The sequence below is a fragment of the Pelodiscus sinensis genome, chromosome 6 (genome assembly GCF_049634645.1).
Source record: "Pelodiscus sinensis isolate JC-2024 chromosome 6, ASM4963464v1, whole genome shotgun sequence".
In the NCBI taxonomy this organism is placed as follows: domain Eukaryota; kingdom Metazoa; phylum Chordata; order Testudines; family Trionychidae; genus Pelodiscus; species Pelodiscus sinensis.
The window spans coordinates 112,346,364-112,362,159 of record NC_134716.1 but is presented as its reverse complement, the minus strand read 5'-3'; the positions used below and the strand labels follow the sequence as shown (position 1 = coordinate 112,362,159).

The window sequence follows — 15,796 nt, the reverse complement described above, 5'->3', positions numbered from 1 at the left end:
GCTTTTTCCAAAATAAACTTGTATAGGTATACCCTTAGAAACCAGGATATTTCAAGTCTCGGAAATTAATTGCAGTTAGGTTAAGTAAGTTAACTGAGTTTTTAATATAACTGAAAGAAAAAAAAACCAGACCTCTCATTTCAGTTACAAATTACATTTAAAAGGACCGATGCTCACCTGATGTAAATTGAGGTAGCCTCATTGAAATCAAAGGGGACGCTTATACTAGTTGAGGATCTTGTTCAAAAAATTTTCAAAGTAACGGAACTCTTTTTTTATAGGTAGATTGCTTAGAATACCCTTCACACTGTGTTCTATTACTCAAGAGGTAGGAGTTAATACAATGGAAATTCATGTTTACTGTAGTTTCAAAGAGCTTTACACTTTTACTAACAGGACATGTTCTAGATCAAGAGGAATATACAAGTGAGCAAGGAATGTCCCAATGGCTATTAGCCTGCAAGGCCAGGCCTCAGTACTGTGCAAATAAAAAAAAAACACCTAATAGCCTCATAGTCAGTGATCATGATCCTTGCATAGGGAAGACTCCTATAGCCTATCCAGGAACTGCATAGCTGGGCTCTTACGAGCATACCTCTTCCATTCGTTGCAGTAGTTTCTCCATGTCTGCAATCCGGCTGTACTTTTCTTCAAGTCTTTGAGTTACACAATTGACATTTCCCAGATTTTGTTTGAATTTTTGTTCTTGTTCAAGTTTGTAGGCCTGTGGTTAGAGGGGAAAAAAAGGGGGTGGAGAATGAAGATGATTTCCATTTTAGCAAAACCATTTTGCTGCTATTCTTCAGTATGTTGTTAGTCCCACAACTGACCACAGACGTATTCCTATATACTCCAAAGTTTGCCTTTTTCACACATAGGAGAGTGCTGTACCTGCATCAGCTGTTTATCATTTTCATGCTTTTTCTTAAGTGCTTCTGACCGACTGTAGTAATTCTCATATAGATTTTTTGAGGCATGTCTGAGAGACTGTGCACCTGCTTCTCTTGTTGCATCCAGCTGGAAAAGGCATTTACAATAGGATTAATAACTTATGTCATGCTTTAAGAGCTTGATGTAGAAATCACGTAGCACAAAAATGATGCAGTTGCTATCCTGTTTGAACATCTGTTAGCATCAATTATTGCAGTGGCAGAAGAAAACCCTACAAGCTGATTAAAAGAATATGGCAAATAACATTTAAATTCTAATTTTTTAATAAAGGGTGCAGATTTGCTCTGTGATACAACAGCCCTTCCTCACCTGAGATGAAGGTTGAAAGTTTTCTTTGACTAATACATTTCTGACTGGTTACAAGTATACCTACTCTGGACCACTGGCTGAGCCAGGAGCCACTGCAAGAAAATGCATGGTCAAGAGCACAATTCAACAAGCAGTAGTTCCCAGAATGAATTCTACCATCATCTACTTACAAAAAATCTATTTCGTACTAATAAGAAAACCTGATGAGACTCTGCAAGGTTAGTGCACTAGTTACAGAGGGCAAAACCACAATGAACTATTGCTTTCTTGTTGCTACTGGGATGGAATTTTAATCCAGGTAAAACTGCATCTTCTCTTAGGCTGAAAAGCTGATATATGCGTTAGAGAAGGCTAAAATGGAATGCACCTTGATCTTTAGCATTTCATTCTCCTTGTTGATAAGCAAGAGCTGCTGGTCAATATCTTTCAGCTTTCCCATGGTTAGATTGTGGCTGGAGTTAAGTGCATCCTTTTCAGCCTCCAAACCATTTCTGGGCACTCGGAAAGGCTGCTAAAATAAATAAACAGGAAAATAATTTGTAAAACAGACAAGCTTTGGCAGACTGGGTTCATGAAGTTAACTCTGTACTCCTCTATCTACCTATCTCAGGCCCCCACCCTGCCATGAACTCTATGCACCCAAACCTGATGAAGGTCATTACATGGGCTGAAGTAATTACAGAGCAACAGTCACCACAGCTTCCAGGTAATGACTAATTCCCCACCTTCAATATTAAATAAAACAGTGTCCTATTTGTGCAGCTCTCCAGGGTTTTACATTTGAAAGCATTAGCATGTCATTACCAATAAATCACTGCTTTTGATTCTCCGGAGTGTTACTTCGTGCATGAGATTAATTAACATTTAGAATATTGCAGCATATGGCATATTATAGCATTGGGACTGGCAGCAATGCCCATTACGAAGGTTGCTGACACGTCCCATTACAAAGCCCTCTTAGTTGCTTATGCTTGCCATATTTTAACCATTTGGACTAAACTTTTTTTGTGCCAGGTGTTTCCTTCAGGGTATTTTTGGAATGCTTCTGTCCAGATAGTTCAACCATTTCAGAATGATGCTAGAGAAAGCCCCTGCTTTGGAGCACAGACTGGAACTTTGGCTACAGGGTGCCCTGTTTGCCTGTGTGGTGCCTTTTGATATTCCTGGTAATACTCAAAGTTTGATCAAGTTTATAAGTCTTTAAATCAGGATAAAGGAACCTCTTTTTGGTTCCGGTGCCTCTGACCCATAGTTTGGGGCCCACACACAAATGAGGAAAAAAAACCCCCACTGCCTTGGCCAACAAGTGAGGAGAAAATTAAAGAGATGCTCACCTCACTCATACAGCTCAGGATGCCAGGGTCCCCCCCCCCCCCCCCCAAGGCCAAAGCAACTCTTCTGGAGGCCTAGGCTAGTAGATTTGTGGGACCCCTCTAGGCTGGGCTTCAGTGTGCTGGAGAGCTATTGGGGAGTGGCTGAGGATGCGGGTGAGGGATCTGGGCAGGAGGTAGGGTGCAGGAGAGGACTATAGGGGTCAGGGAGCGTCCTGGGTGGGAGGTAGGGTGCAGGAGGAGACAGGAAATTGGGGTGCTTACCTGGTGCAGCACTTATTTGATGGGGAGGGCACAGATGGCGCCACACTGCCATGCCCCTCTCTCATTGGCCGCAATTCCTAGCCAATGGGAGTGATGGGGGTGGAGACTGCAGGCAGGCACGGGCATAGAGCCAATTTCTCCCCCTCCCTCCTGCCAGGCACGAGCTTCCTCCCCTCCCACCAGACAGAGGATTTAGGTCTAGCTTCCCACTGCTCACACTCCAGCCATGCAGGAGGGTGCCAAGGCTCAGAGACTTGCTGCGGTGTTAGAGCGCTACTGCCAGCCCTGCTGCATAGGGGAAGCCCCAAGCCTCGCTGTGAGCCAGATCAAGGCAAGCCAGGAGCTGGATCTGGCCTGCAGGCTGTAAATTCCCCTCCCTGCTTTAAACAATCTCAGTTTTCTCATGCACTGTAGAAATATTAGATCTGGCTAAAATCGCCAACATTCCATCCTCATTGAGCATGCTCCAGCCCCTCTCAAACTCCTTGTGCCAATAAAACCAAGCATGATCTCAGGACAGACTGGCGGGAGTTTAGAATGTGAAGAGGCGGGGGTGGGGAGTTAGAGGTACTGAAGGTAGGGAGTGGTGGTGAGAGCCAAAAGGGAGAAAGTGATTGGCTGTGCAGAAAGACTGGGACCAACAGCTGGTGACAGTCTGATTTGTCATTTGCAATTCTGTTGTTTGCTGCTTCTTTCCATACCTGATTTTGAATCTTTGTTAACGTGGATTGGATCTGCAGGAGAAGATTAGAAATAGGTCACAAAGCTATTTTTATTTAAGATTATTTCTTCCTGTCAATCTGCCTGGTTAGTTATTACAAGATGTTCTCTTAAAGTCAGCAGCGATGCAGAAAAGGTGCTTTTTGAACTCCATCACCATTGTGCTCTTTTGCTTGGCTATGAGAAATAAGCCATCAGTTCTTAACCAGCTAAACCTTGTTGTTCAAGAAATCACTGATACAGAAATGGATGCATGGAATTTAAGCTATTAGTATGCTGATCCGAATGCTATTTTCTTTGTCCCAGAAGAGGGCCTATGTTATAAGTCTCTCATAAGGTTAAAAAATTCATCCCTTCCTTGGGCATTGCATCATGAATATGACTTAGATCATGGAGTGCTTGAAAACTTTTGATTAAAAATTCTGAGAGTGATCTTCTGACAAGCATTTGATCTATTCCCTAATACGACTAGTTATGAAGACAGGTGTACATATTGCAATTAAATCCTTGTCTCAAACTTTTGGGTTCAACTCCATTATAATAGTATGAGGCCAGAAAGAATTTAAGGAACAGTGAACTGTGACCTTCCCCAGTAAGTCAACACACACTTGTTTAGGTTGGAAAATTTAGACTGTGCAGGATTCACATTTTTTTAAATTTCTTACTTGCAATGAGTTGTATTGCAATAGGCTGTGCTCTCTTCAGGATCAGAGGACAAGAATAATAAAAATAATAAAAAGAACTGTACCTTTTTAATGTATTCTGTTTCTTCAATGATTTGGGCACAAGAGGATCCATAAAGTACATAATTTCCTTCTTTCTCTTGGTCATCTTCTGTTACATGTTCCGTTACCCTCAGGGTGGTAGTCATTATGTATGCGTGCTCTGTATAGCTGGGACAAAAATATATGGCCTTTTATTTATCCACATATCCATAGAGAATGAATTTAGTTTTGTATGTGCATCTACCCGTCTATTGCATCACTAACAATATATACAGTAGACACGTATTATACAGTAAAATGACTTTAAGAAGGCAGCTGAAAAATATGACCTTGTGCATAATCCTGATATTCTAAAGGCCCTCTCAAATCTTCAAAAAGGAGTTCCCACCCTCCAAATTTACTTACAGAGTCCCCTTTCCAATTGTTGCAACTGAATATACATTCAAATGAGCTGCAGCATACCAGAAGTCAGTAATTTTTTATCGGCAATTAAATAATTTTAGTTTACGTATTTGCTTTTCAAAAGTATTGTTCCACCTGTCACTTCATTCCAGACCCTATACCTGATCATATCCAATGTTATACAAGTTCCTGTCTATGTCATCTTACCCAGACTGAGTAGTTGCATTGATTTCACCAAGATGAAGTAGAACAAATTCCACTGAAATTAAAAGAACTATTCACCCTGCAAGACAACTGCTCATTTTGAATAAGAGTGGCAAGACAGGACTCCGGTTTATAGCATTCCACCACATTTGGCTTTTCACTGACATAAACTAAAACACTTTTTTCTAACGCACAGGAAAGCTGGCTTCACACACCAAGAATAAGATCCGGACCTGCTTTCAGTTATGTTTCGGTGGTACAATGGTGACATCCAGTGTTAGTTGCATTAATCTCAAGTGAACATGTATTTCTACATACACCAGGGCTGTGTCTAGGCTGGCATGATTTTCCGGAAATGCTTTTAACGGAAAAGTTTTCTGTTAAAAGCATTTTCGGAACAGAGCATCTAGATTGGCACGGACGCTTTTCCGCAAAAAGTGCTTTTGCGGAAAAGCGTCCGTGCCAATCTAGATGCGCTTTTCTGCAAAAAAGCCATGATTGCCATTTCGCGATCGGGGCTTTATTGCGCAAAACAAATCTGAGCTGTCTACACTGGCCCTTTTGCGCAAAAGGGACTTTTGCCCGAATGGGAGCAGCATAGTATTTCCGCAAAAAGTACTGATTTCTTACAGTAGGAAGTCAGTGCTTTTGCAGAAATTCAAGCGGACAGTGTAAACAGCTGGCAAGTTTTCTGGAAAAGCAGTTGATTTTCCGGAAAAACTGGCCAGTCTAGACACAGCCCAGATCTCAGAAAATATGCATCTATTGCACTCTATTTGCCATATATAGAATCAGGTTAAGGTATATATTTTTAAAAGTCAGGTTGTCAAATGTCTGAAATTAAATTAACAATTATCATCACAACAATAAGATTGAATTGTACTGTGCAATGTTTTATTCAGGTTTAAAATATTAGTGGAGGAAGAGGAAGCCATAGATAGTTAGAATTTACTAAAGTTTTCAGCTTGTTCTGTGGTGGAGTGGATTGTACTTTTAAAATCTTATTTAAAATATGATCATTTAAGCACAGAATGTCAATTTAATAAGAACTTATAGTTGCTTCCATTTAAGTCAGTGACAACAACCTGATTCCTGTGCTACACGAGGCTTTGGCATAGAGCATCAGCACTTATTTATTCATCCTAGACTGAAATTATTGCCTTACTAAACAGGAAGTACCATCAAGTCAGCACATTTAATTAAGGGCTCTCATAAAACCCAATTAGCCCATTTGAAACTCTTAACACTGTAATAAATGAGAGATGTCACCAACACCACAAGCAGCATGGACAAGGCTTGCATATTTTCCTAAATGAAACATCAACAACTCACCCCAGCTACAGATGTTTTAAGTTCTACAGACTTCAAGCACACATCTCTGGTAGAAAACAAAATGAAGAGACGTGGCAATGTCTTTTAACATATGAGCTTTAAGTGCTCTTTACAAATATTTAAGAGTGAAGTTTTTAAAAAGTTTACAAATTTAGCAATTTCAACTCACTCTCTTGCCAAAAGTCAAAGTAATTTGTAAACAAAGTAATTTGTAAACAAAGAACTCACCGTGACCAGGTCACAAATTCCCCCTGCTGACCCAAAAGTTGGGATCAGAGACAAACATTGCCCTGAAAAATCAAGGGATCTGGACTGTTTGGACAGGAGTCAGGGAGTGAGTCACAAAACTGAGGAGTCCTTAATAAAAAAGACCCACCAGTAGCCCCTTTTTTTTATAAATCAAGATCTCCAACATCTCTGCTAACCATCACTGCAACAGTACTACAGGGTGGAAGATAATTATTCAGACAGATGGGTTATAACCACTTGATTGCTTTAGACCAGAAGAACAGCATAGAATTTCATTTGGAGGCTACTAAGCAGTCAGTGAAGATCATGGCAAGAGACAACACTTTGTAGCAAAAATGTATATTTTAGTATTGGTTAGTATTGGTTATTAGATTATAAGTATGGTGCATAATGATTTCATGTATAATGACTTGCTTATAAGTTCTGTATGCTTCTATTTTTCTGTGTGATTTCATGATTAGATGTTCACTGTAAGCCCTTGTTCCCTGTTAGCATTACAAATTAAGTTGTACCTCATGTCTGCATCACAAACTAAGTTGTGTCTTCTAATAACTATTAATCTTGTCTGAAATTGCACAACTGTGTGGTGTGAGTGGAGGATGTGTGTAAGTGTGACAGCCATCACAGATGCCCAGGTGATCAAGAAAAAGTGGAAATGTTGAAGATAATGAAGAAACATGCTTTGTGTCTTGAGGATGAATTAAATTAACAGCACTGATAACACTGGAGAAAGGCAGAGAACCCCCCCATCACCGCCACCCAAGAGGGAAAGACAACAATGGAAAGCCTGACAATCCCATCAAGGATAACTCCCACAACTTAAACCTCTCTAACACATTATCAACAATCTACAATCTATTCTGGAAAATTACCCCTCACTCTCAGGGTATGTCTAGACTACATGGCTCCGTCGACGGAGCCATGTAGGTTTGTTTTTTTGGCAAAGGCAAATGAAGCCGCAATTTAAATTTACATATTTTACATTAAATTTACATTTAAATTTACATGGCTGCCGCGCTGAGCCGACAAACAGCTGATCAGCTGTTTGTCCGCTCAGCGTGCTAGTCTGAACGCTCCCCTGCCGACATCAAAGCCCTTTGTCGGCAGCCCCGGTAAACCTCATCCCACGAGGAATAACGGGGCTGCCGACAAAGGGCTTTGATGTCGGCAGGGGAGCGTCCAGACTAGCGCGCTGAGCGGACAAACAGCTGATCAGCTGTTTGTCGGCTCAGCGCGGCAGCCATGTAAATTTAAATGAAGCCGCGATCATTTAAATTGCGGCTTCATTTGCCTTTTGCCTTGCCTATCGATGGAGCCATGTAGTCTAGACACAGCCTCACAGGCCTTGGGGGAAAGGCCAATCCTCGCCTACAGACAACCTCCTAACCTCAAACAAATTATTTTCAGTAATCATGCAGCACACCTGCATCATAATCATTCAGGAACTCACCCTTGCAAACATCCCCAGTGCCAACTCTGTTCACACATATCATCACTGGACCCAGCCACATCAGAGGCTCATTTTACTGCACATCCACTAAAGTGATTTATGCCATCAAATGCCAGCAATGCCCCTCTGCCATGTATATTGGCCAAACTCAACAGTCTACAGGAAAGAATTAATAGACACAAATCAGCTATATGAAAAGAAATCACCATTTAAACCCGTTGGAAAACAATTTAATCTGCCTGGGTATCCATCCCCTATTTATTTTGGAATTGGACTCTTAATACTCCATTCATCTGAAGAAGTGGGCTGTACCCAAGAAAGCTCATGATACCATCTGCATATTTTGTTAGTCTTTAAGGTACTGCTAGACCAGGGGTAGCCAACCCATTTAACAAAGAGAGCCAAAACAGTGGAGGAAACAATGCAAAGAACCATACAAGAATTGTTGAGCGAAAAAAAGAAGCCAGCCCCCCCCCCCCCAGAATTATCAAGAAAAATAAGGAGGCTGCCCCTTTTAGAACAAGCTTAGGCTTTTTGGCCATATCAGGCTCCCCTTGACGGCCGCCATCGTGGGCGCCATTTTGAATCAGCGCCCCGAAGAGCACAGGAGAACCGGAGTCGGGCCATTTGGGAGGATACAGGAGTGGCTTCGCAAGCCACACTTTTGAGGGAGAGGAGCCGCATCCAGCTCGCGAGCCATGGGTTGGCCACCTCTGTGCTACATTATTCATTGTTTTTTAAGTTTTTTCAGTTACAGACTAACTCAACTACCCCTCTGAAACTTCTGGAAAACACAGATTAACACCTTTTAAGGATGGATAATTGAAGCATGACACTCAGAGATAAAGAGCAAGCTGATGCCCTTGCCATATGTAAAAAAGGCTGATAGACCATTACCTGCAAAGTGATCCTTCTTTGTTAGGAAACAGAAGTAAAAAAACAGAATGCCTATCACCTTGCTCCAAGCAGGAAATAATTTTCAACAGAAGGACTGAAATTATGCTTTAAAAACCACAAAAACAAAAAACCAGGGACAAACAGCAAGACACTCCTTTTTCTCTCTGCCCATCACATTCTCTGCACCTGAAAAGACAAATGAAGCAACCACTGGACTCTGGAGAAGGGCCTGGCATAAAGAGTTTGGTCAGCAAGACCACTGGAAGCACATGGTGATAAAACGTTGCAAGACACCTGTAAGGAGTATCTTTATTTTTCTTATAAACATTTCTTGACATTTATGCCTCATTACTTAAATTCACTGGATCCCAGCTGACCCCAGGGTCAGTGAGGCACTGCTGCTTTGAAATGCCAGGTGGAGCCCGGGATCAGCTGCGGACTCCCCAGCTGACCCTGGACTCTTGAGTGGCATTTCAAAGCAGCAGCGCCACTTGGAGCCCAGGATCAGACAAGGATCAGCCACCCCTGGTCTAGCTGACTCTTGGCTGCACATAGGCTTACCAGCTATGAAATGTACAAGAGTCCCCAGCAGGGGCTCTTGTGCATTTCAAAAAGAAAGCGCAGCATGGAGCCTAGGGCCAGCGCGGGAATCTGAGTCCCCCACTGACCCCAGGATCCATGCAGGCACTTCCGCTTTGAAATGCACAAGAGCCCCCAGTGAGAAATCCTATCAACTACTCGAATAGTAAATTAATCGCTTGTTAACATCCTAAGTTGAAGTGTCCAGGTAATTCCATTTGAGGTAACAAATTATATACTTATTATTCCCTTAAAGGAAAAACAGACTGAATGTATTTGTACTGTTCAGGAGAGGTCCTGGCAGTACAGGACATATACTTCTAGGGGAAAATCTGAGATGGGAGTTTGGATCGCCTTATGATAATCTTCATGCCTGGTAAGAGTCAAAGTGTGGCTGGCCTACTTGTGAAATTGCCACTTGTGAAGTACATTACATTTTCTCTGTCAGCTTTGCAGCTGCCAGATGTGACAATCTGGGAAACATCTGTGTTATAGTTTGTGAATAAGGTGCATGAATGACTTACTACAGAATTAGATCCAAAGGGTTGGTAGGGGAACCAAACAGAAAGGCAACAAAATGGCCCAAGATAAAGAGGATCCTAACACTCAAACTCTACCACCAGGTTTAATTACAGCATGGTGAAGCAATTCCATGGCCCCAATCCTGGCAACAAGAGCTGTTTTGCCAAAGCTGAGAAGCGAGCTCAATGGAAACACTAAATCATTGCATGTCCCTGGAGTGAAAGGGTATAAAGGAGCCAAAATAAGGCAAATAAAGAAGTGACAGCCAGAGACCCAGTTACAGAATGGGTGAACTGCAGTGCAAGGTACAGCAAAGCCCAGCCTGTGACTTAATAGTCCACTTGAGAAGGACTAAAAGGGTGTGTCTAGACTACATGCCTCCATCGACGGGAAATGAAGCCGCGATTAAAATAATCACGGCTTCATTTAAATTTAAATGGCTGCCCCGCTCTGCCGATCAGCTGTTTGTCGGCAGATCGGGGCAGTCTGGACGCGACGCGCCGACAAAGAAGCCTTTCTTGATTGGCACAGGTAAACCTGGTTTCACGAGGCATACCTGTGCCGATCAAGAAAGGCTTCTTTGTCGGCGCGTCGCGTCCAGACTGCCCCGATCTGCCGACAAACAGCCGATCGGCAGAGCGGGGCAGCCATTTAAATTTAAATGAAGCCGCGATTATTTTAATCGCGGCTTCATTTCCCTCTGCCGATCTGGCTAATCTACATGCCTCCGTCGACGGAGGCATGTAGTCTAGACACACCCAAAGAGTCCAAAGCACCATTCGCCCTATAAGCATGACAATGAGCTATAAACAGCTTTTCAGAATAGGTCCCACTGAAGTTTACCTATTTTGCTTCATAGTTTGATTATCCTTTTCACATTCTGCTATTAACTGCTTATTGAAATCTCTCTTACATGACTAGCTTTAGAGTCTAGGGGCTGTCTGCTTTGTAGTTATTTTAAATGGCAGCAATGAATTTGATTATCCAAATTGGATCATTCAGAGTTAATCTTTAGACAACCAGCATGACACAGACACTTTTTCCCCTTGGTTGTAAACTTTTTTTCAGTACAGAATACATCTCAATGCTACAGGTTAGAATTGGGTGATAACTGCAACACAGTTCTCAAACATTCATTTCAACTATGAGTAGCTATTTAAGTCAATTATATCCAGTATACATTTAATTGCCTTTTAATTGTGATTCATTAACATCTTCAGAAAGTTTATAGGGGTATTTTGTTCTCATGAATGTTTCAGCAAGTTTGTTTGAATCCTGTATTTACATGTGAACACTGCTATTTGTGCTCCTGTTTTTACATGTGACAGAGGCAGCAAGGGGAGTGGGAAGTGACTAGAGCTTATGCTTATCGGATAGTCAACTAGTCGCTTACATCCCTAATACAAATATTTACTCTGTCTTTGCGTGCAATAAGGATGTTTATAGTCACAGAGAGCAAAGTTCCTCATATCAAAAGGCAATTATCTGTCTTACCTGTAACTACAAGAAATGACACAGTAACAAGCTCTGAAATAAATCTTTATATTAAGTAAAGATTATGAAAAAAGCTAAAATAACAGTTATGGCTGAGATGTTTATTTCAGATTTTTTGAAGTTATCAGTTTAGTTCCTTCAGTAGAAATAACTTGAATGAGGCATTTACTTTTACTGTTAAGCACACGTGGTATTTTCCCCTACAGGGTTCTAAGTGCCTGAAAATAAAGAATTATAATAAAAGTATCATCAGCCCTAGATACAGCAGCAAAACATAATTATAACTGTCAAGGTTCCTCTCACTCTCCAGAGCTTGTAAATGTCCTGGACATCACCACTGATGGACTTGGCTCACAATTGCATGAGGCTCCTCTGACTTTTATCTCTATTGAGATTGTTGGAGAGAAGATACACAGCTGAATTAGGCTCTGATACGGTAAAGCTTTATGCACATACTTAGGTTTACATACTCTGAATAATGCCACTGACATCTATGAGTAAAGCTAAGCACATATGTAAATCTTTGCAGGACTGATGCCCTAGTTTGTACATCTCAGTAATCCTCATGCTAAGGAAATCACCATTAGGCAACACTTCATTGCTAGAGATGCACTGCAAACATAGTGGGTGTGTCTAGACTGGCAAGATTTTGCGCAAAAACTTGCCAGCTGTCTACACTGGCCGCTTGAATTTGCGCAAGAGCACTGACTTTGTAATGTACAAATCTGAGCTGTCTGCACTGGCCCTTTTGCGTAAAAGGGACTTTTGCCTGAATGGGAGCAGAGTAGTATTTCCGCAAGTAGCACTGATTTCTTACAGTAGGAAGTCAGTGCTTTTGCGGAAATTCAAGCGGCCAGTGTAGACAACTGGCAAGTTTTTCCGGAAAAGCAGCTGATTTTCTGGAAAAACTGGCCAGTCTAGACACAGCCTAAGCCTATATCTCCACCACAGTGTTATTTCAGAATACACTACAAGCCTTTATTTCAAAATAATGTCAAACTGGGCGACTTCTTACCCTGACTCCTGTGACTCATTTCACAGGAGTGTAAGGGAAGTTGACTTCCTGCTGTATAGACGGTGCCTAAGGCCGAGTTAAGCTTTTTCGGACTTCAGCCACACAGTTGACGTGGCTGAAGTTGCCTAGCTTAATTCGACTTTAGCGCTGCTGCGTGGAGGGGAAAAAATCAAACACTCCTCGCTCTCCGTCTCCACCACCAAGAGCTGCTAAATCTCCCAACAGAGCCATGCTGGTAACCAGTCTCACCCACTGCAAGTCTCCCCTGTAAGCACCCGCAGCATCCCTGCCAAGGAGTGGGCAGACCCTTTTCCTTTCTGACACTTGTGCTAGTCGCTGGCATCCACGCCAGAGGCTTCGCATCCCACGGGAGGGGAAGGGAAGTCAGCCTCCACCCTGGAGAGCCGGCATAAACATCAGCAGCTCCCACACCTGCGCACTGAAGGCCTCCAGGGATCAGTCCCGGGACTGGGAGAGGCAGCTGCTGCCTTTTGACCTGGGGCAGGAAGGGGCGAGCAGCCCCCGTGCAGGGGAACAAGTCGCCCTGAAATGCCCCTGTCTGCTCCCCAGCTGGCTGAGCGCGCGGCTCCTTACCCGCTCAGCCGCCGGCTCCCCTCGGCTCGGGGCAGGCGCTCTCCGCTCCCTTGCTCCTCTCCGGGCACTGAAGTCCGGGCAGGATGCAGCCCGGAGCTGGCCCCTCCCTGCTCCCCGCCCTCGCTGCGCGAAGCTGGGAGCAGGCGTACAGCGCCCCGCGGGGCTGATCGCACCGAGACCTTCTTACCTTACTTCCGCCGCTTCTCCCGGGGTCAGAACTTCCCATTCCCCCCAAACCTTTGGGGAACGCTTGGGTGCGCTCCGATTCCATAAATTTCCCCTTCTCCCCACTCCCAAGGCTCCTGCCATCCCAATGCTGCAGGCAAGTCTGAGGAATTTCAGAGCGCCTCTTCCCAGGCGATAGAGAAGCTCGCACCCAGCAATAAGATCCTATAAACTGCTCCTCTGCGTTTCTCTCTCTCTCTCAGATCCTCCCAATGTGCCCTTAACTCGTGCCTATGGGAGACTGCTCACGACGGGTGCTCTGGCCTCAATTCCTTCAGGAATGTAGAGCCAGACGCTCCTGTAAGGTATTTACACTCCAATTTTCCATTGATCGCAAATACCTGTGAGGGTGTGGGCCTTAAAAGACCCAGAAGGGATAAAAATGAAAGGAATAGTGAGAAGAGAAAATGAGCCAGACAAGATAGTAGGTAAAAATAGGAGGGAGGAGAAAGGCTTGGTCAGAGAAACATCTTGAAGAAGCAGGGGTGCAGAGAGAAACGTTAAAATTGAAATGAGGCTGGGAAAGTTGGACAGACATACTTTAAGAGAAACAGGGATGTAAAATAATGCTGTATAGATGGGAGGCAAAATGGAGACTGGGAAGAAGAAAATAAGAGAAGGGCTGTGTCTAGACTGGCCAGTTTTTCCAGAAAATCAGCCGCTTTTCCTGAAAAACTTGCCAGCTGTCTACACTGGCCGCTTGAATTTCTGCAAAAGCACTGACCATCTCATGTAAGATTGTCAGTGTTTTTGCGGAAATACTATGCTTCTCCCGTTCGGGCAAAAGTCCTTTTGCACAAAACTTTTGCGCAAAAGGGCCAGTGTAGACAGTTCAGATTCGTTTTCCGCAAAAAAGCCCCGATCGTGAAAATGGTGATTGGGGCTTTTTTGCGGAAAAGAGCGTCTAGATTGGCAAGGACGCTTTTCTGCAAAAAGTGCTTTTGCGGAAAAGCGTCCGTGCCAATCTAGACACTCTGTTCCGAAAATGCTTTTAACAGAAAACTTTTCCGTTAAAAACATTTCCGGAAAATCATGCCAGTCTAGACATAGCCAAGTTGTTTAATGGCCTCTTTTCATGGGTGCCGGAAGTAGGGAAGTGGGGGGGTAGGGGGGGAAGGTGCTGCAGCGTGCCATGTTTTGAAATTATTTCTATCATAGGCAGGGTTTACAGTTTTGTTCCATGGCTTTCAGCCTCAGCAACCCCACTGTACAAATTGTTTCAGCACAACTGCATCTTTGAATCTGTCAGAATTCTACTTTTTTTTCTAGCACATGCAACAAAATCTGCGATTTCCAGCTTAAATGCTATATAAGAGCCCATCAGTTGCACACCACCTGTGATTTTACTCAAATGGTCCCAGTAAAATGGAGCATGTCTGTATCTGTTTGCATGATCAAAACCCCAGTGATTAGAATCATTCATGTTGCTAATAATGCCAGTACTGGGTAAAGATGTATTTTTAAACAGGAAGCAGGGAGCTGCCTTCCTGATAGAAATTTATGATGGTTGTAACATACTTTTGTTTTTAACAGGTGTATGAGTGGATATAAAAGGCTTGTCTGACTAATTTTTAATAAAAACATGTCTTGGATATGTGCCCTCTTTCTTTACGCAGTTGTGGTTTGGTTTTTTCTTTTGTAGCTTTCGGTCTGCACCACTCCCTTCTCTCCTCCTAGGCACAGAGGCTGAGTTCCACCACAGAGAGAAACCGTGCCCAGTTCCCTTTTGTGTTTGGCATGTAAATACAGGAAAGGCAGGGCAGTTTCAAAGTCTATTGTCACTGAGTTAACCAGGTGAGAGTGTAACAGCAGTGAGAAAAACCACTGGTTTTTAAATATTCAACTCTTCCCCTTTCCAAGATTATCTATTGGCAAATATAATGGTGGGCAGGGCGATTTATTTTTCACTAACAGCAATCCTACAGCTCTGGAGTGACAAATAGTCTTATTTTGTTAACATTGCTTTGTCAAGCATATATAAATAATTGAAGAAGAATAATCAAGATGCAGTGCATTTCTAGGGAATGTATTTAAAATATTTTTACCCCAAATCTATATTTAAAATATTTGAGGTGGCTGACAAAATTTTAAAAACACAATATATATATATATATACAGGCAGTCCCCGAGTTACGCGGATCCGACTTATGTCGGATCCACAGTTACGAACGGGGCCGTTCCTCTCCCTTGTCTCCAGCAGACCAGGGAGAGGAAGCAAAGCGGCGGAACACGTGGGCAGCGGACAGGGCTGTCCGCTGCCCACGCGCTCCGAGGCTTGCTCTGCTTTGCCCCCCCCCCCGTCCCCCTGGTCTGCAGACCAGGGGGACGGGGGATGGGGCAAAGCAGAGCCAAGCTGCGGAGCGCCCGGCCAGCTGACAGCCCAGACGAGTCTGGGCTGTCAGCTGATCGCGCGCTCCGCGGCTTGGCTCTGCTTGGCTCTGCTTTGCCCCCCCCCCCGTCCCCCTGGTCTGCAGACCAGGGGCACGGGGGGGGGGGGTAAAGCAGAGCCAAGCCGCGGAGCGCGCGGTCAGCT

At 43.5% G+C, this 15,796-nt stretch overlaps 1 protein-coding gene across 5 annotated transcripts in view; it reads right to left on the bottom strand.

Annotated features, from left to right (window-relative positions):
* CCDC68 (coiled-coil domain containing 68) overlaps positions 1–13,523 on the bottom strand; it is a 30,059-nt gene extending 16,536 nt beyond the window's left edge. The window contains exons 1-7 of one of the 5 annotated variants that reach the window (XM_025181416.2): positions 13,039–13,156; positions 8,835–9,020; positions 4,324–4,468; positions 3,557–3,589; positions 1,628–1,771; positions 892–1,017; positions 596–724 (exon numbers count right to left, since the gene is read on the bottom strand). In XM_025181416.2, coding sequence (XP_025037201.2) covers positions 596–724; positions 892–1,017; positions 1,628–1,771; positions 3,557–3,589; positions 4,324–4,446 — 555 coding nt within the window. In that variant the 5' untranslated portion in view covers positions 4,447–4,468; positions 8,835–9,020; positions 13,039–13,156. Of the gene's footprint in view, positions 1–595; positions 725–891; positions 1,018–1,627; positions 1,772–3,556; positions 3,590–4,323; positions 4,469–7,937; positions 8,083–8,834; positions 9,021–13,038; positions 13,195–13,225; positions 13,368–13,414 lie in introns of those variants that run through there. The other 4 variants (XM_075932643.1, XM_014570229.3, XM_014570230.3 and 1 more) reach the window with 4 other exon arrangements.
* Between the last annotated feature and the right edge of the window lie 2,273 nt (positions 13,524–15,796).